Genomic DNA, 20,891 nt, shown 5'->3' with positions numbered 1-20,891 from the left:
CAACACTCCTGTGAGGAGGTGAGGGGGTGGAGCATGTATAGAACAGATGAATCTTTGGGGAGTTTAGAGGCTAAAATCGAAGAAGTCTCCACCAAGCATGTACGTGCTACAATTTTTGAAAGGCTTACAACTTGGCCAAATTTGGGCAGATTTTCATGGGGACGGCAAAAGCTACCCACTGACACCCCTTACCAAATTTCAAGTCCTCCTAAAAAGTATGGTGGCACTAGAGCTTTGGAAAGAAAAGGTAACAAGAACTTTTTAAAATGGGAAAAAAAAAAAGAAAACCCTTATTCTTCCCTTGCCTCATTCTCAGAAACGAGGCACCCAATTTAGCTGAAATTTTCCCCAAAAAATCAGCCTGAGGTACACACTTCATGGAAAATTTATGCTCAAACAGTTAAGTGTGACAAAATTATAGGCAACTGAAAACGGAGTCTAAAAATGGGAAGTGACAGGCAATCTCAGTAGGCGGTTGTACCAACCCTTCCTATAACTGTAGTAGGAATTTGGGACGCGTCTGTGTTCTATAACGAGACTTCAATGGCTAACATCCACTTGTCACTATCGCTGCTGAAATGAGTGGGGGATTCATTTCATGGGGCTGTATCTTCACTGCAGTTAGAACCAAACTGCTACATAACAGCTGATCAGAACTATGAACCTCAATGGTAAAACAGAAGGACAGTTGAAAAGCAGTGCAAGAAAGGATGATAAAGACGGACTTCTGAAGACAGCACAGATTGAATTAGACTAATGGAGAAGCACTGCCTAATAAGTGCTACTGTCACCTGTAAGTCTGAACTGCACGCACATTTCGTACTGATAGCTACTTTGATTAGGGTGCGTGATGTTTTTAACTGAAGTAGTTATTGTGCTACAACGCCTAGGGGGAGCACAGTTGTACTGATACAAAGGTGCTGTGCGGGAATAAGCTGTACTAGCATAAGCATTTTGATACTGGTATAGCTGCATCCGCAGTAGGAGAATTGTACCGCTTTAATTACACCAATGATACCAATATAATTAAAGTGGTACAACTTACGTTCATAAGGTCCTAGACATCAGTGTTATAAATAAGGTTAAGATTTTGTCATGGGGGTATTTTAGTAAAAGTCACGGACAGATCGCGGGCAGTAAACAAAAATTCACAGAATCCCACAACCTGTCCGTGACTTTTACTAAAAATACCCCAGGGGGCAGAAAGGGGAGGAAAGACTAACAGTCGGAACCCGCTGGAGGCTGACCACTGGCCTCTGCTCCAGCTTTGCCACTCCTCCTGTGATGTTGACCCAGCTTGGCTGCTGCTCCTGTGGCAGGAGATGACCGCTGGTCCCAGGGGCTACTCTGGCCCTGACCGCTGCTCCTGCTCCAGCCCCGGGGGCTGACCCGGTCCCAGGCTTTTGCTCCGGCGGCTGACCTCCAGCTCCAGCCGCTGCTCCTACAATGGCAGATGCTGACTGCTGCTTCAGTCCTGACTGCTGCCCCTGCTCCAGTGGCCCCTGCTCTGGCCCTGGGGGCTGATCTGGTGGCCCGGGGCCACTCCTCTGGCCTCACCACTGCTCCTGGGCTGAGGCTGACAGCTGCTCCAGCCCTGCCATTGATTAGGTTTGTTTTCGCTGAAGCTGAAGAAGTCACAGAGGTCTGTTTAAGTCATGGAGTCCGTGACCTCCATGATAGAGTTAGATCTTTAGTTGTGGTCAGGAATGGTGTCCCTAGCCTCTGTTTGCCAGAAGCTGGGAATGAGCAACAGGGAATGGATCACCTGATAATTATCTATTCTGTTCATTCCCTCTGGAACACCTGGCAGTGGCCACTGTCGGAAGACAGGATACTGGGCTAGATGGACCCTTGGTCTGACCCAGTAGGGCCATTCTTATGTTTAAGTAATAGCCAACATAGATTTGTCAAGAACAAATAATGCAAAATAAACCTAATTTTCTTCTTTGACAGAGTAACTGGCATACTGGATGGGGGGAAGTTGTTGACATGATAGATCTTGATTTTAGTAAGGCTTTTGACACATGACATTCTCATAAGCAAACTTGGGAAATGAAGTCTAGATTAAATTACTATACGATGGGTGCAAAACTTGTTGAAAGACCATACTTAAAGAGTATCAATGGTTTGCTGTCAAACGGGGTGGGAGTTGGCAGGGTATATGTAAGGGGACCTGCCAGGCTTTGTCCTGGGTCTGGTACTATTCAATATTTCCATTGATGACTTGGATAGCTTGGAGCGGAGAGCATGTTTATAAAATTTGCAGATGACACCAAGCTGGGAGAAGTTTCTAGCGCTTTGGAGGACAGGCTTAGAATTCAAAATGACCTTCACAAATTGGAGAATTTGTTGGAAATCAACAAAAAGAATTTCAATAAATACAGTGCAAAGTACTGCACTTAAGGAGAAGAAAAGCCAATGCACAAGAACAAAAGCCAATGCACAAGAAACAATGATATAGCTGGCTAGGTCTGCTGAAAAGGATCTGGGGGTTATAGCGGGTCACAGATTGAATATGAATCAACAATGTGATGCTGTTGCTAAAAAAGAAGATATAATTCTGGGGTGCATTAACAGGAACGTCTCATATTTAAGACGTGGGAGGTAACTGTCCTGCTCTACTCGGCACTGGCGAGGCCTCAGCTGGAGAACTGTGTCCAGTTCTGGGTGCCACACTAGGAAAGATGCAGACAAATTGGAAAGAGCACAGCGGCTGGCCAAAAAAAACCTGATAGAAGGTTTCGAAAACCAGACTTGTGAGGAAAGGTTAAAACTGAGAGGGAGCCTGATAACCATTTTTAAATATGTTACGGTCTGTTATAAAGAGGTTGGTGATCAACTGTTCTCTGTGTCTACTGAAGATAGGACACGAAGTAATTGGCGTAATCTGCAGGAAAGCAGATGTAGGTTAGATATTGGGAACATCTTTCCCAACTATCAGAATAGTTGAGCATTGGAACAGGCTTCCAAGGGAGGTTGTGGAGTTTTTAAAAACAGGTTAGACAAATACCTGTCAGGGCTGGTCTAGTTTTATTTGGCTCTGCCTCAGCCTAGGGAGCTGGACTAGATGATCTTGAGGTCCCTTCCACCCATACATAGCTATGCTTTCACGACATTAGGACTGAAAAATACAACTAATTAGAATTACAATAACCCACCTGTGGTACCAATATGTTTTTCTTCCACTTCCCACCCAACAGCATCTAGACTCTGTTTTTGTGTGTGTGATTTTTTTGGTTTTTAAACAGTACACCCAACAACATGCCCCTTGCATCTCAATTCTGATTTTGTTTTACAGCATTAACCAAAGTCTATCTGGCATCAGGAGTTCAGTGGAAGAGTACCGGCATTGGGGTTAAATTCCTTTGCAAGCAACTGAATGTTTCCCTTTAGAAGGCTGTGACAAGCACACATGCACAAAAACTTACTTGCTGCTTTGATGAAGCTTCTTTGAAACTGGTACATCATGAGTGGTCCAGGGAGCATTCTGGAATAGGAATAGCAATACATACACATTTGAGCAATAAAATAATCACTGAAATGCAGCTTGGAGTCTGCTGTTCCCATAAACCCATTCTTAAATCATAAAGGGCACCACTAAGCAATACCAACTTTCCTAACTAGTTTCCTCTCATCAGGAAAAACATAAAATACAGAGGGGGCTTTGTTTTAGTCTTCCTTTCCGCTCTTTAACTGAATCAACTACCACTGCAGAATTACCAAGATATATAAAAGAAATAACACAGGCCAAACCTCCCTATATTCTCGAAACCTTGTATTATATATATAACAAAATACTACAGCAACTTGATGTTGAAATATGTCACAGAAAACAGCACTACAATTCTAATGATCATCATCTCCAATCCAACCATTTCTGTGCATGGAAAACTTAACATGTATTTTGAAGGAAAGCTTGTGTGAACTTTGGTGTTGATGAAAGCAAGAGACCAAGAGCAGTGGCAAAGGCTATGCCTGGCACATTGTAGTACTGTGCTAATTCTCTCCGTACAGATTTTAAAATGGATCGCAATCCTGTCCTGCAGCTTCCCTGATATTTTAGTCATAGGGCTCCTCTCAGATTTGCCTATACACTTCAATCCTGACCTGTGAATTGACCTACTATTCCAGTCCTGCTTCTCATATTCTCATCTTATTCCTGTGCTAACAGTTTAGAAACTCTCGGGAGCAAAGATTGCCATTCATGAAAAGTTACGTGCGGGCTTTGTGATCTTCCAGGCTGAGATCAACCAACCTAACTACATTTGTCACCCACGTTGGACTTTGTTTCAATCTCTTATGCTTTAAAAATACAGACACGGCAGGTAGAAGCATGTTCTGCATAACAGAATACGTACTGCTACTTGCAAACTAATGGATTTCCCTCTTTTTGGATTAGGAACCACCACTGCAGTCTGTGGCAGCTCATCCCATCTCTAAGGGTATGTCTACACTACCCATGTTACAGCACGACCGCACCATGACAGGGGCAGTGTCAACACACTATCACTGGGGGAGAGCTCTCCTGGAGATTAAAAAAAAAAAAAAAACACACCCCGAACAAGCGGTGGGAGTGCGGCTCCCGGCGATAAAGCGCTGTCTAATAATGATAATAGCTTTTCAGCGCTAAAACTTTTGTCGCTCGGGGGGTGTTTTTTCACAACCCTGAATGACAAAAGTTTTAGCGCTCAAAGTGGCAGTGTAGACACAGCCTAATATTACCTGTCAATGCATAATGCAATGCAATAAAAATGAAAGTTAGGATGAGAAGAGGGCCATAATTAGAAGTTTGTAGTTTATTAATTACTGACAAATTCTTGCATATCTTTATTACTAAATAAATACCAGGAAGAAATTAATCTCAAGGAGGCACCAAAGGAAATAGTGTGATGTTGGCTCTGACATTCCTCTCCACAGTATCAGTTTTCTCTGGACTAGTGCTTCAGTAAATGATGTTACATGTCATACTTATACAATAATAGAAGATAACCCAGCTGTAACAAGGGCATCAGTTTTCATATGGTTGGACTGTACCCACATGTACAGTTCTATGCCTAGATATCAAAGAAAGCCTTATGAATTTTCATGGTCCTTTTGGAAATACAAACTAACTCTGAACTTTCTGCCACTAAACCATCAGGACAACAGATTTGCTAGACAGCAGCATACTGGAATGCATTGGGTCTTCGCTTACAGGGAAAAGCCTGAATCAAGAGACAAACTTAACAGTGAGGTACATAAGAAGAAGTGTTTATAAGTTATGGCTGTACCACATGAGTAGGGCTCTACCAAATTCATGGCCACGAAAAACTCATCACGGACTGTGAAATCTGGTCTCCCCCTGTGAAATCTGGTCTTTTGTGTGCTTTTACCCTATACTATACAGATTTCACATGGGAGACCAGTGTTTCTCAAATTGGGTGGGGGGAGGTCACAAGGTTATTTTAAGGCAGGTCATGGTATTACCACCCTTACTTCTGCACTGCCTATAGAGCTGGGCGGCCGCAGAGCGACGGCTGTTGGCCGGGCGCCCAGCTCTGAAGGCAGCACCCTGCCAGCAGCAGGGCAGAAGTAAGGGTGGCAATACCATTCCATGCCACCTTTACGTCTCTGCTGCTGCCTTCAGAGCTGGGCGGCCAGAGAGAGTGGTTGCTGCTGACTGAGGGCCCGCCTCTGCAGGCAGCAGCGCAGAAGCAAAAGGTGTCGATACCGTACCGTGCCATCCTTACTTCTGCACTGCTGCTGGCACTGGTTCTGCCTTCAGAGCTGGGCTCCCGGCCAGCAGCCGCCGCTCTCCAGCTGCCCAGCTCTGAAGGCAACGCCACCGCCGCCAGCAGCTGCAGCGCGGAAGTAAGGGTAGCAGTACCGCAAACCCACCTACAATAACCTTGTGACACCCCCCCCCACACACACACACACACACAACTCCTTTTTGGGTCAGGACCCCTACAGTTACAACACCATGAAATTACAGATTTAAACAGCTGAAATAATGAAATTTATGATTTTTTAAATCCTATGACCGTGAAATTGACCAAAATAGACTCTCCACATTAGCATCTGTACAGTATTCAGTAAATTCCCGAAGTCCTGCCCAAGCATGCATGGGGTTCAGTGGAAAAGCCAAGGTGGATTCTTTAAGAACAGTCTCTTCCTTAGTTATTTTAAACTCGTTCTCTTGACTAGAAGCTCGGGTAGTGGGGGAGGAGATCCCCAGGACATTACAGAACACACTTGTGGAGACATAGAACACAGGAGGCGTTTCTCCCCTACCTCAAGTAAGTTTTCAGTGCACTGGTGATAGTCTTTATCTCCCACTCAGCACAGATGTCCGTTTCTGTTTCAGAAGCTGTTTTGGGATCTAGGGAAGAAAGGCAACAAAAGAATGAGTGGCTCAAAGAGAACACATTAAACAACACAGTCACCTCCAAAGCTGCTACTGTGGGGTTACTCTGAAAGAAGATCCCACTGCTCAGTTTCTCAATAGTCTCTCCAAATAACCAACACCAGCAAATACTTTGAGCCTTGAGAGCTGTTCCTGCTTACATGGATATGGATGAAGATGGTGACCACAGGCTGGACACTAGGACTCACTTGCATGTGTTCAAAAGCAAAAAGAAGAGGAGCTCATCACTCATGGCTGATGGGACCAATAGTTTTGTTTCAAGCGTGACAATAAAAAAGGGTTTCAAGACACTGCTGTGCTTAGGTACTGCAGCGATGGAAGTGGAACAGTATCAGACAGAGGCAGACAGACTAGACACACGCCGTTTAATTTAGACTTTGGGGCACAACTGCAGTATAAATAAATACATCAAAATAATAGAAGGACAATGGCAGCAAGGCATGCCTAAATGACTGGCAAGTGACTTGGGCACACAGCAGTACAAATAAGTGGTGGGGAACAGACAGTGACTGCCAGTAACCAGGGCCAGCTGTATCATACAATTAAAGCAGGCAAGTGCCCAGAGCAACAAAATAACAGGGGCAATAGGACATTCAGTAAGTGTGTGCATGAGACACTGCTGGCTGGAAAAGGCAGACATTTGCTTGCTTGCCCAGGGCAGAACCACCACTAGACCTAGCCCTGCTGGCAACTGAGGAAATTACACATGCACTTTACCCGCTTTGTTCTGCAGCTGGAGTAAAAGGAGGAAACAAAGTTGGCGCACACAGCACTACATAGCAGGACACTGGCACAACAGCGTGTCAGCAAATTATCCACTGTGTCACTTGACCTGGTAGACCCTAGGTTGCCACTCCAGAAAGCTGCTGCCAGATGAGTGCTTTTGCCAGCCTGACATTTGCTGCTAGAAGGTGGAGGGAGAACTCAGGCCATAAAGTTCCCATTGGCTTGCAAAAGCAGGAGCATCTGCAGGGACCTTGCTGGCAGAGTTCTACAGCGAGGAAGCTTATACACCGTCAGCTTTCTCTAAGGCATACGGGTGATGGGGAAAGCAGCGTATTCTTGTTTACTCTATTTGTATCACAGTGAGGGGAGAAATACCAAACCCTATTTTTAAATGTTGTAGAGCAATGAGTCTGGGAAGGCGGCACAGGCTGGGCGGGTTATTGGCTTAGAAAAATCATATTTTGGTTTGTTTTTTCACCTCTAGCCTCTTGATGTCATTCTATTAGTTTTTTACATCCTCTTCTCAGCAGACTGTTCCTTGGCATCCTTAAAGATTTTTTTAAATGTCTGATTCATCCCTCCCCATCCCCAGAGTCACATGCAGAGATTTACAGAAACTTCTGAACTTCCACAACATGAGCAAGCCCTGGAGAGATGTCAAATATTACTGCAAATCTCTTCATTCTAGGGGCAATCCGGCTCAAACAGCAAGACAACAAAAGACAGAGCCTGGCTGTAAGTGAGCAGAAATTGGCAAGTTTTACATGTGCAAGCCATTGCATGAACCACATCTAGTAAACCAGCTATTTAGCCTTCGCCAGGCCTCCAACCAACCAAACGTTATGTAACATTACAGAGGAAAAAAAGACTCAAACAACAGTCAGGCTAGAAGGCTTTTTATAGCAATATTAGGCAAGTTTCTCAGAGCTTAAGCACTTCCATTTTAATGTACTTCATTTCCAGGCCAGCCCTGTCCAGAGACTCCCAAGCAATCTTTGTTTTCAAAAAGGGCTGCCAATTTCTTCACCTCCCTGTAGATCTCTCTGGTATGCTGGGAGTTTGACTCTTCTGATCCTCAGAACCTACCTGGGAACAAATTAAACTCTTCTGGCAGTCTCTGAGTGCTGTGTGTTCATATTCATATCAACAGTTTCCTTTCCCACACTGACCCTTGCCCTCCACATGTGCATGCATGCCTCTGCACTGTGCAGCTTTATCTCTGCCGTTCACCTTCTAATTCCCGAGGTTGCAGCCACCATCTTTGCCCAAGAAGGGTTGGTTTGGACTCAGGAGCTCATCCAGGCAGTCACTGGGCTCAACACTTAGCAGCCCAGAAAGTGAGACGCCTAAGCTAGGAGTGGCAGCCAATGTCTCCTGCTTGACAGTGCAAAGCACTAACCACCAGCCCTGCCCCAGGGCTGTTTTTAACTTTATGAGTCCCAAATCCACACATTCCTTCACATGCCACCATGAAAGCACAGGAAGAGAGATGGTCCATTGCACCAGTTGGAGAGGGGAAGAAAACCGCTGCGCAAACTGTGGCCAGATCAGAGTGAACCAGCAGCTCACCTTTTATGTCAAAGTGCTCATTTTCCCAAGGCTTCTCCAGCTACGCCGTGGTGAGTGGCTACTCTCCAGCCCTTTCCTCTGGCCAAAGAGACATACAAAAACATCTTCCTCTGGCTGGCATGGATACACACAGAGGGAACCCATTGAGGCTGTGGATGGCTGCCTTCCTCCAGCCCACAAAGACCAACTGTCCACTATTACCACCCTGCCAAAGGAATGCTCCTTCCCCACTGGCTCCTCCTAGGGCCGGTTGCAAAAAGCACTAACAGAGCCTGCTTCATGGTTCTGCTACAGTCCAGCCAGGCCTCCAGTTAAGCATTCCCCCAATAAAAGGGAGCAAAACTTTAATTAGCAGTGAAATTGATGGTGTAGAGCCCAGTCATGCAAGATCCTGCTGAGTGCCCTCAACTCCTTATTCCATGGCTAGAGACGCTCAAGACCTCACCAGATCAGGCCCCGAACATGAAGGGAACATTTGGCAATGCTGTTATCCTTCTGGGTCCTCAGCATTCTGACCGCCTCTGTTTCCACTGGCCCAACAACCTGCTCAGCCCACTTGTGGAGACTGCCAGGTTTGGCTCCCCCACCCCAGCAGGGCCCAGGAGGACTGTGGAAGCAGCTTGGCGCACACAGAGAGAGGACAGGTAAATGAACAGCTGTAAATGGCTCTTCCGCACCCTCTGCTGGATGATTTCAGGAAAGGCTCTCCCAGGCTCCGTGAGGTGGCCCAGTCATCCCCAACCCAAGACAGGCTGTTACACTTGGCATCGTGAGGGCTCATATAAAAGGCCATCAGCGGAGATCCTCTTGGCTCCTCAGCAGTGTAAAAACACAGGGAGCAATTCTGTGCTGCACCTTGTAGAGGCACAATATAAACTTTGCAATTGGGTGGAAGGAGCTGGGGGGCTGGGGAGGTAAGTGGCTTAAAGTCATTTTGCACCCTCCTAATCCTGGGCTGTTTCAGGAGCTGAAATGGCCCCCAAAGGAACTTAGGCACTCAACCCAATCTGCTGAGAACCTCTGTAGTACACAGCGCCTTCCCCACCCCCATCATCTGCAGACCCTGGCATACTCCCTACACTGGCATGTATGGGACATTCATTGTGCTGCCTTCACAATGTCTCTGCCAGGGGAATTCTCTGGCTGGCTCTAGGGTTTTTATGGCCTGAGAGCACAACAGCTTATGGGGGCCAAAATGGGTTTTAAGCTCAATATGGTGCACCTATCTGGAGTGAAGGAGCCTGTTCATTTATTCTGTTTTTATTTTTAAACACCGCTTACTCCTCTCCTTCCCCTCATCTCTTCGGTGGGCCTCCCCTCCCTTTGTGTATTTCTTTTTTAAATTCCCTTTAAGAAAGAAAGAAAGAAACAAACAAACAAACAAACAAACAAACAAACCACATGCAGCTGTTCTGCACGGAGTAAATATGAGGCTTTGGCCAGCAAGATGTTTTCTTCCAAAACCCAAGATCTGAAACAACTGCAAAGGAAGTTGTGCTTTTAGAAACCTGGAGTCATGCTGCCTGTTCTCTGATCGCTGTAAGCCTCCAACTAGATCAGGGAGCGAGGGCTTTTTTTGAAGTCATTGTTTGTAGTTAGACAATATTTAAGGCAGTATTTAATCAGTTTCTGTGGAAGCTCTGGTGAAACATTCTAATGCCATTACAGTAAAATAATGATTTGAAAAGGCAGGAACCAGTTTTTTCTTCCTGCAGACTTCTAGCATTTTGTACCCCAGTGCTACAGGGCTAAAGGATTGCTGAAACCAGTTACCATCAGGTGGCTGTTCAGTGACCTATGTGAAGTGAGTGGGCATTTTCAGTCCAGTTCCCAGCAGACAACTGTCCATGTTCCAAAGATCGTCATGACAACTGTCACTGACCATTAAAACCAAATTACACTAAAAACTACCATCACATTTGCATTAATTGGCACCACTGGTGGTAACCCAGGTAAACGCTCAGGTATGGAATCTGCATAACAAGTGAAGATCCTGGCTCCTCCACGTAAGGATCGAAAAGCATTGTCTGGTCACCGTTTGAGAGGGAGAAAGCCATGAATAAGTTCCTCTTGCAGGCACAATTACATGCTTCCCATTGCTTTTGTGCTTGTTTGCTTTCCATTTCTGAGTTCATTTACTGTCTAATTTAATTCTCAATCTCTTTAACTATTGGTAGGTGAATTTGACTATATTAATTTCCTATATTAAATGAAGAGTGATAAATAAAACCCTAGGCCTTGATTACAAGCTCGGGACACTGACTGAAAATAACCCAGATATGAATGAGAATAGAAAGTGAGCCTGATCAGACAATGGGAGTCTTTCCATTGATCTCACTGAAAACTGGAGCGGGTCCTTCTGATGCAATTGAAAAAGTGCTTGACTGCCGGCCTGCAGGAAACATAGAATTCCGAAGCATATGAGGATGACTAAATCCAAATAGAACGCTGCTGGGTGCAGCTGATTACCCTCGATCATTCCCTGGATTCAACTTACTTTTTCTGCACTCATTTATAATATGTTCCTGAATTTTAAAACAATAGGTAAAAACTGTGCAATTTTGAAAACAATTAAAAGTTTGTACTGAATAAGAGTTCGGATTTCCTTAAAGGCAATGGATTTATTTTAAAGAAAAACACATCAAAAGGGGTAGTGAAAAAGATCAACATTCAAAAAAAATTCTGTATTAATGACAAAAATCATGTGTGTGTCACACAGACACCACACAAACTAACACAATCCTTCCTAATCAGTTTCAGTGCAACTTGCCATCTGACTTGCATTTTAAAAGGAGACCATTTTTATTGGTTAAAAATAACTTGATATGGTCAAAATGAGCAGAAGTTAAAGGCTTTTTTAATAACAGTGCCAACACAGCAACTCAGAGAAGACTCAGCAAGATGTATGTTCAGACAAACACAGCAAAGATGAATGTGAACAATAATGGGAGGTAGAAGCATGAACATTTCTTCTTCTATGATGGAAGATGGAGATGGAAGAAGTCAACTTGTCCGCTCCCACCACCATACCACCAGTGCAAGATCCTTTCCCATGCATAGTTACTAGGGTTTTGTCCTGCCTCATCATAAACGTCCCACAACATGGAGCTTCCACTGCGTCTGAGCTGTTATGAATAAGCTTAACCAACAGACAGAGATTGATATTTTGATTTAAAAGGATCATGTGGTGATCGTCTGAAGAAAAACAAGGCAGCCCCAAACACAACAGATTCCAAGATCAGCAGAAGTCAGGATGTGGGGGTTTTGGTTTTTTTTTTGGTTTTTGTGTGGGTTTTTTTTGTAGACAATAGCTCTGGTGACTGAGAGGAACTGTGGGCATCATCTCCAATCATGAGCCTGCCCATCCAGGCATACTACCAACTATACAGCTCCCATGGCACAGTGAATCAAATTAGCTGGGGTCACAAACTTTCAGCTTGATGTTAAGTTAAATGACTAAGAATGATTAAACACTGGAAAAAACAAGCACTCTGATGGAAATACAGCGAGATGCTTACATACAATGGCACAGCGGCTCCCCAGGGTCTGATTCTTCCAGATGGTGTCTGAAATGCCGATTAGCCTATCCAATGACATCTTTCCCAGAAGTACTGTAGCCAGTGTTGCAGAATGTCTTTAGTAAATTTCTGGGAGACGTTAAGGGAGAGGGGAACAGTACTAGCCACCGCTGCTGTTATTTCAATTCCTCACCACTTTCGCTGTGATAAATAGAGCTGCCTGGGATACAATCATGTTACCAGGTATTAATTCTAATAGCCACTTGGGTGACATTAAGATGGTTTCAAAAACAGCCATAAACACATTTCATCATAAAGGCCAATGGCTATAGGAAATCTCACTCACCGCTGACTACACTGGCAAGGATCAGTAGGATCACTCAATATGTTATACTCCACCATGTATCTTAATAAGGAGCCTTTAAAGAACAGATTTGCATGCTAGTTCTATTACTATACTGTGTTTGTGCTCATGTCTTAACAGTACAACACTTCAAAAACAGCTGTGCTTGATAAATAAGTAATACTTTGGAGATTTTTAATGGCAGGGGCTGAAGAAAGATAAACACTTTACAAATGTTGATGAATTAAGCCTCAAAAGAACCCTGATAGAGAGGTATTCACCATTTCACCAGTAGGGAAACTGAGGAGCAAGTCATTTGCCTTTGATACACAAGTCCCACAGCAAGAGCATGACAGGTACTGTATTTGAGTCTAAAGCAGCTACTGCCAATGCAAAGTGCTATCTGCAAATACCTCCAAGCTGAGGACAGAGCAGCATAGCACCTTCTGTAGAAAAGTCACACCGAAGGCCTCCACAGCGTGTGCCATTTACACCAATCACAGCTCTCTGAAACCTGATCCACTTGCCATTTAATCTGTATGTGAATCACTAATGCTGACCACATTCATTTCTAAATATAAGGGAAACCTGAAGTTGTAAGCAAAATCTGGCTCCTTAGGTCATGAGGTTTTGATCTAAATAGTCAACATTTGAACAGGATGTTGCTTTTACATTAAACGCATTAAGTCCAAAAAGACCGGGGGGGGGGGGGGGGGGAGCAGAGCTCAGTTTGGCAGTGCCTTTACAGAGAGCTTGTGTCAGCCTGGAGGCTGGAACTCAGCAAAGATACTCCCCTTGGGTTCTGTTGTTAATATGAGGAGGTCAAGACATGCCCTTTTCCAGCCAGACAATAACAATATTGAAGATCAACAGGCATTAAAACAAATTGCAACCTACTTGGGTGACACCCCTAATCTTCTAGCTTGCCAGCAAGCTTAGGGCTCATTGCTATGCTTCAGACATCAGCAGCTAATGAAGACATGGCAGGCAAGACACAAACACTGACTATATCACCACATTGTGAGGCATGAAGCCAAAGACGGAGTGTCTTCAGCTACTGAGGAGATGATGTTTTTGGATGGTGGCCAAAACTCTTGATTCCTCTCAGCACTAAAGAACCCACAAAGGACCAAATCCAGCTATCTGTTACAGCCAGGAACCTTATACTGAAACAGATATATTTGAGAGAGCGGAACCGAGGCCATGATTTGGCCCACTGTGTGGAGCCAGTAATTCCAAATGCTTTGATAGTTCTTAATACATGCATTCTGGTTAAAAAAACTAAACAAAAAACCAGAGGTCCTGGCATATCAGATCAGATTGTGCGGTAGGTGCACCCAAAGTAGAAGCTTATGTTTGCCAGTGGCCAGTACCTAATGCTTTTTTGAGCCAGGCTGGCAAACATATGATCCATGAGATCGATCCAACCCAGATGATATAGTTACGGGGCCCATACGGAGAATTTGTGATAAACATTCGTTAAAACAATAGCCTTGATGGCTGCAGAGATAAACTTCCAAATGTGAACAGAGTGTGACTGATGCAGTGGTGTCTGCCTTAGTCTGCAGAGAGCCTGGAACAATGACGTGCAAGTGTGACCGCCTCTGTCCCCGTTAACCTCATTGGACTATCAACTTTAAAGCGCGATTACGAAATTTCAGTGTCAACATTAAACAAGTTAATCACTGATCACTTTAGTACACAGGGTTGGAAATTGGAGTTGCTGCAAGGAGGAAATGCAGAGGGGAAAAAACAGAGGAGGATCAAAGATTGAGAAGGGGGAGAGAAATCAAGAGAGGACAATAGAGTGGACAGAGCGGCAGTCCAAAGGGTAGAAAGCATAGTAGTCCCAAGGGGAGCAGATTTTCCAGCGAGTGATGAATATGACACTAAGGCACTGAACAAATAACTAAAATATTCAGTTACAGACATCTACTAGTTAGAGACATCTCCTAATTCATATTGGCCTACCAGGCACTAAACAGCATGAGATGGGGTTGGAATGCTACCACGTTAACTGACTGTTTACAACTTTTCTTAAGTGGTTTTTTTCATGCATGTCTAGGGTGCTTGGAGCTCTGGATGGGTATTTTTCCCTAAGGAGTTATTAGAGCTAAAGCAATAAATGAAATTCTAAATGCAACTGAAACAGGGCTGAAAATCACATACTTCAACTTACAGCAGGTTACCTCTTTGGAAATCCATGTGGAAACGTCCTCCTGTCATGGCTTCATTTCAGATTCCAGAGCGGGAAAAAAAGCACAGAACTGCTCTCTTGTGTGAGCAGCTGTATCTGTTCTAAGTTCTGATGCACTTTTGCATTGATATATCAACCTGCCCATGCAACGCTTTGGCTCCTGTTGCACATTGCTACTGCCACATGAACAGGGCCAGCAAAAGGGGTAGGTGGCACAGGTGACTGCCTGAGACAGCAGATTTTCAATGCATAGTGAAGTGAGGAATGCCCCTACCTTGATCCGGAAGAGTCACTCCCACACGCTTGCAGGGGCAGCAGCACTAAGTGTGGGTCAGCCATGGACTGCAGATACTGCTGCTGGTAGGATGTGAATGGGATTGAGGGACTTGCAACCCCTGAGTTTTGTGGCAGAGCACAGAGTGGAGAGACAATGCCCCCCACCTTGATACATTAAATGAAATTTTGGGGCCCAGCTGGGTCTGCTTTGACCTCTGAGGTACTGAATCTCACTATTCAGTTGTGCTTGCTAGGAGGTCTTCAGTGTTCAAAACACCCAGGATTTGTAGCTCTCCATACTTCACAGAGAGAGCAATGGAATTGTGAAGGCAGAAGGCAGACTGCAATGCAGAGGGGCTTAGCACAAAGTTGAAACCGGGAAGGAGATGGTGACACATTATCAGGCTGTTCAGCATACACACAGAGAGGAATAGTAGCCTTGAACTTCCAACAGGAAAAATCTTTCTGAGGTGGGAGGGACGTCTGAAGGCCTGACTAGGACTCTGTCTCAAGTGGACATTCTCAAACACTGGGCTGAACCTCGTTGGTCAGACACAGAGCCCTAACATGTCAGCCCCTTTTGCCCTTCCCTTTAGCATATTCATCTACAGGTAAAGAAGCTCTTCCAGGAGGGAGTCTATTGAAAAACCAGATGAAATTATGGAACAGTCACTGCCCCCCATAATCCCACAGCAGCTAAGCCCACCACATACACTTGCTATCCCCATCCAGTTAATTTACACTATTCGCTTCACACTCTGACCAACTGTTAGGATGGCTATGTTGAAGTCTGACCGACAACAGGGTTCTTTTATGACCTGCTATGGGAGGAAGTTAAAAACAAGAAAGTGGGTGGGGGAGGGCTAAAATAACTCTGCTAGTAGTAAACATAGCTGGACAGGAAAATTAGATCTAAAGGGAGAGCAACTAGAACCATGAGCAACATGAAATAGAGACAAAACTACTGGAGACAAGAACAGAGGGAGCATGTGGCAGGTATAGGAATAAAAGCTAACATACGGTTCAACTATTTTTCTGAAGGTTACAGGCTGCATTTAGGAAGACTGCCAAGATTTGCAAAGCATATGAGTGAGGCACAAGCAACAGACCAGGTGAAATAAAAGCCCCTTTAAAGTGAATGCCCTACACAATTCCTAGTGTTCCAATCCCCACACTCTCCTGACCCCTCACAGAACATGTTAATGAGAATTCATTTCCCAAAGTGGAATTCCCACCCCAGGTTCTGGTATTTCGACGACAGCCTCCGTCATCAGGGCTGGTAATAAGCTGCTTCCCTCTAATGTGGATTTGAGATACTTACCCATTAAGATACTCAATAGCTTTTGAACTCTGGAGTTTACTCCAACAATTCGGTAGAGCCCTTGCTCATTGATCCCTGGAAAAATAAAGAGGTTACTTAATTAGGGAAATGTTAAAAGATTAACATTTCTTTCATTTCCTTGGCTTTGCTAATAGCTGCAGTAATTAAAACTTCCACCAGCTGCATGCAACACTCTCAGCCTGGCTGTTCTAGAAAGGGTTGAGATTTGGTTTTGACGTCTGGGTTTTTATGTATTTATTACCAAGTGTTGTCTCCTGATCAGCTCAGGAATCAGAAGATGGTGGTGGACAACAGAAAGCAAGGAAGCACCAGAAACAAATATTTGATTGGCAACAGGCAAGTGGGTGGGTGCGCTGAGGAGTCTGATGTTGGTCAGGGACAGTGTCTTTCCATGTGTCAGCAAAGTGTGCAGCACAATGTGATTCTGATCCAAAGTAAGGCTTATGGTAGTACAGAAATAAATAATAAAGGACAAACAACACAGATCTACTTTGCTGTTACAGACACTAGTCAAAGGACCTGACTAACTGGAACTGAATGTTCCTCCAGTCTTACTGAAGGGAATGAGAGTTGAGGGCATTTTGACCTTTGCAGGTCTAAATAAATGTATTGGCTTTGTTTGCCTTTTTTAAACCAGGGTTTTCATCACAGCCAGCATGTTATTTGAACAGAGTTTGTACCACGGACAGCAGGAAAATCTCAATAACGCAAACTATTTTTCTTCATTTAGGGCGTTGCAAAACTTCACCAGCCTGCAGCTCTTCAGTAACCACCGCATACTCTATGTCCTTAGGATATGAGCCTCAGCAGCACTGCAGTATGGCAAATACTCAGTTCCTAACATCACCCAATGTTCTGAATTCCCTTACAGGTAGGAAGGAGAACAATGGGCTAGGACTCAGGAGACCTGGGTTCAAGTCTGAATCAGCTACAGATTTCCTGTGAGACCAATGGGCAAGTCACTTTCTCTTACCTGTGCCCACCCCACCTGTAAAATGGGGATTTCTCTACTTTACAGGGGTATTGAGAATAAAATTCATATTTGTTTGAGAGGTGCGCACATTAAATTATACCCAAAATTAGATTTCAAATTAAATTCCGCTCCCAATTTTAAAAATCTAGCCCAACATTTCTTTGTTTATCCTTCAGTTCCTGAGATCTGCTTAACACCTGTGTTCTCCAGTTATTCAAGCTAAAGTACATGGCCAGCTAGGACATCTGTGCCAGCCTATAATGAGGTATATCAAACATGAGACTCTGAGGGTTAATAAGTCATTTCTGTGCACAAAAAGAGAAGGTAAGCACAGACAATGCTAAAAACAGATGCAAGACCTTCCCTAAAAACAAGGGCATCTGGTGAACTACTATACCTCTTGTTTCGACAGCATGTATGCATTTCCTGATAATGCTGAATCCAATATTATCCAACTGAGCAGCTGAAAGGAAAGAAAAAAACTGATAAAACACTTAGTCAATGGGGATGATTTCACAATGAGCACTCCATTCATCCAACAGAATCATCTCCAAGATTGAAACAGATATTGTATTGCTTTTTAAAAAATAATTTGGGGGGGATAAATTTGGTGTCCACAAAAGAGAAAGACTAACGCACTAGCTTTCTTCAGAAACAATGCAGGCAAGTACATACATACATGCTCATACATCTCATTTCAAACCCCCATGCTGTTCCAATCCTGGGGCTACACACAGCTCTGCCAATGCACTTCACTCTCGACCTGCAGCACCCCCTCCAATTCTAGTACCAGTTCCCTGCAGAGATGCAGGTTTGTGCTTGTTCACGACATTCATTCAGGACCAGGATGCTATCTCCTGTATGGGACTTCTGGCTGGGAGGTCTGTCAGTCTCTCTCATTTGCCACAAGCCACATTATTTCAGATGACCAGTCTCTAAACATTCCACGAGTCCCCTACTTCGCCTCCTACATGAGTTATTTCCTTCCTACTCTCCATCCAGCTGAAATATGATCACTGTTGCTGGAGGGGTGACTTTACCTTGAGGGTTTCCTCCTGTGTCAGACTTCTGTCTGCCTAGATATGTAGGGGATTGGTTCTTTTGACTAAATTTCATGTTTTGCTTATTTTATTTTTTTAATTGTATGATAAGGTTGGTGTGTTTTGATTGATGCCCTATAAAATGTGCTAAATAAGCAACTGGAGAAGGAAGAAAGGTGACCAAGGGCAGACTGGAAGGTAACAACTGGAAGAGGTTGGAGGAGAAAAATAGGAGTGGGGATGAAGGGAGAATGGAAGGAGGATGGAAAATGGGAGGTGAAGGTATGTAGCAGTGAGTGTTACCCAGTGAAGAGAGACTGAAGGGATGGAGTCCTTTGGCAATGGAAGAAGGGAACAGATGATGGGGGTATGTATCTGAACTGCTGGCTGAAACAACGAAGGGCTCAAAACTCTTTAAAGCAATGTTTTCCAAACTGCACCCCATGGCCCACTGCGCAGTTGGTAGTGATCCAAGAAGCCACATGGTGCTGAGAGATTAGAGTACAAGGAGACTTTGCCCAAGGAGGAGAAAACACCTATCACCTTAAAGACACTACATAATACTTCCCTAACACGGTAAGTAAGCATTGCGAGTTGACCTAGGGAGGAGAATGGTTCAAGCAAATCACAAAGTGGTGGAGATGTTTCCTCAAGACACAATCTATCGAGATGTGGCCCATGCTACAAAAAAAGTTTGAGAACCCGTGACATAAACCAGCAGGAGAGATCTTGCACTGTGATTGGTTGGTTTTCCTTCACCGTCTAGGAGGGAACACAGCCAACTCTAGTCATGACTGACCCACACAGGATTCAAAAACTAACCTACTCCCCTGATGAACCACCTTGCATCCTAGGAGCATTATATTATTCAAGCAAACACCTTTGAGTCCCAGGCTGTAAAATGCCCAATTAAAAAGGTTTTCCCCTTGTGGCTCGCACACAATACAACAGATTTCCCTCCCTCCTTTGCAGACTTGCACAGTGGAAGTAGAATCCTTTCTTCTATTAGTGCTAATGAAATATTTATTCTGTGCAAATTAGGATGTCCTGAAGGAATCCAACTCTTGAGCCTGAGAAGAGGATCTAAAAATTTCATACTAATGGAATATAACTCAATTAACTCGTGCTGTTGCAGTATTTCAAATTTAATTTAAACAAGTTACTAATACTTGTACCCAAATACCTGCCGGGATCCTGAGGGAATACTTATCCCTTAGTCAGCTCTCAGTCAGTACATGGGGCACACTGCCTCCAGTCAGCTGTTTGTCAAGGAAAATTACTTCTCTTATTTGCAGAGATTTGAGAAATATGCAGAAACTACCCTGAAAGTGCATTCAAGAGCGTGCAGAACTTTATGCACCACCTAAAAGTCCCATTACAGAGGAAGCATGATCTAGTGTTTACAGGAATGAGAAGAAGTCAGGAGAAACGGGATTTATTCCCAACTCTACACAGACTTTGGACAAGTCATTTAACCTCTCTGTGCCTCAGCTGTCCCATCTGTGAAATGGGCAATAGAGTACTTCCCAACAGTGCCTCACAGAAGCGTTGTGAAACTGAATTCATTAATATTTTTAAGTGCTTTATGGTCTTTGGATACAGGAGCAGAGAAAAGTACTATTTTATTTCCTCCTACATAAATACAGGTGAACATCAAATTTCAAAGACACAAAAAGGTACTATTTCTGGGCTCCCAGAGGAAAGTTTCAGAGTCCAGGAATCATGGCGGCTTCACAACAGGAGCAGTGCAATATTTTTCCTTTACCCCTCCCCTGACATTTGGTAATCCAAAAGCACATCGAACACACAGCTGATTCACAACAATAGGACAGTTTGTTGGTTGTCCGTAGCTTGCAAGGTGCAGCCCCCTTACTAGTCAATTTTACCTGTCACCCCAAGTCATCTGTTCATTTGTTTTAAAAGTTCTGTGCTGATACCATTACTAAAATGACGAATGGCAAGAGAAACAGAGACAATATCACTTCTCTAAATTTATTTTTCTAGGAAAACCTGCTGAAATGCTGAGCCAACACACACACGTTAAAGAATGCTCACATTACAGAACATTCACAATGGCTATGAAGTTTTACATGTCTTGCTAACTGCCATGGGTCCTTTAACAGCCCTGCTATTCCCCAGGAACAGATACAACGGATTATCTGGGGCACTGTGTTTTAGTTTAGGGTTTCAATAGAACAAATCAAAACAGAGCAAAGCTATTTAGGTCCACTTCCGACCTCTTCTGCCACATGACCCCACAAACCTTAGGCACTCAACATAGAATAAACTGGATATGGCAGGCCTACTACTACTTTGACAGTCTTTAACATAAGCAAATTATTTAAAAAAAACAGTTCCAGCAAAACCAGAGTGCCGGACTACTGATTAGGAGTGCCTTGGATTTCAGGTGTCCAACACTGCAAAAGGGGCCTGATTTTCAGAAGGGCCTCCCAAAATTACTGGTCAAAATTTAGGTTGGAATGTTTTTTGCTGTCAGTATG

General features: G+C 44.0%; 1 protein-coding gene across 3 annotated transcripts in view; it reads right to left on the bottom strand.

Moving 5' to 3' along the window:
- The window catches only part of ARHGAP26 (Rho GTPase activating protein 26), a 317,439-nt gene that overhangs the window by 133,331 nt on the left and 163,217 nt on the right, over positions 1 to 20,891 (bottom strand). For all 3 annotated transcript variants that reach the window (XR_013346871.1, XM_077824357.1, XM_077824358.1), the window contains 4 exons: positions 17,748 to 17,813; positions 16,357 to 16,431; positions 6,274 to 6,361; positions 3,429 to 3,487 (listed from right to left, as the gene is read on the bottom strand). Coding sequence is in view for 2 of the 3 variants with exons in the window: in XM_077824357.1 (XP_077680483.1) it covers positions 3,429 to 3,487; positions 6,274 to 6,361; positions 16,357 to 16,431; positions 17,748 to 17,813 (288 nt within the window). In the remaining variant the exon portion in view is untranslated. The remainder of the gene's footprint in view (positions 1 to 3,428; positions 3,488 to 6,273; positions 6,362 to 16,356; positions 16,432 to 17,747; positions 17,814 to 20,891) is intronic.

The sequence above is a fragment of the Eretmochelys imbricata genome, chromosome 8 (assembly GCF_965152235.1).
Source record: "Eretmochelys imbricata isolate rEreImb1 chromosome 8, rEreImb1.hap1, whole genome shotgun sequence".
In the NCBI taxonomy this organism is placed as follows: domain Eukaryota; kingdom Metazoa; phylum Chordata; order Testudines; family Cheloniidae; genus Eretmochelys; species Eretmochelys imbricata.
Note: the sequence above shows the minus strand (reverse complement) of the source record. Positions and strands in the feature narration are given on the sequence as shown.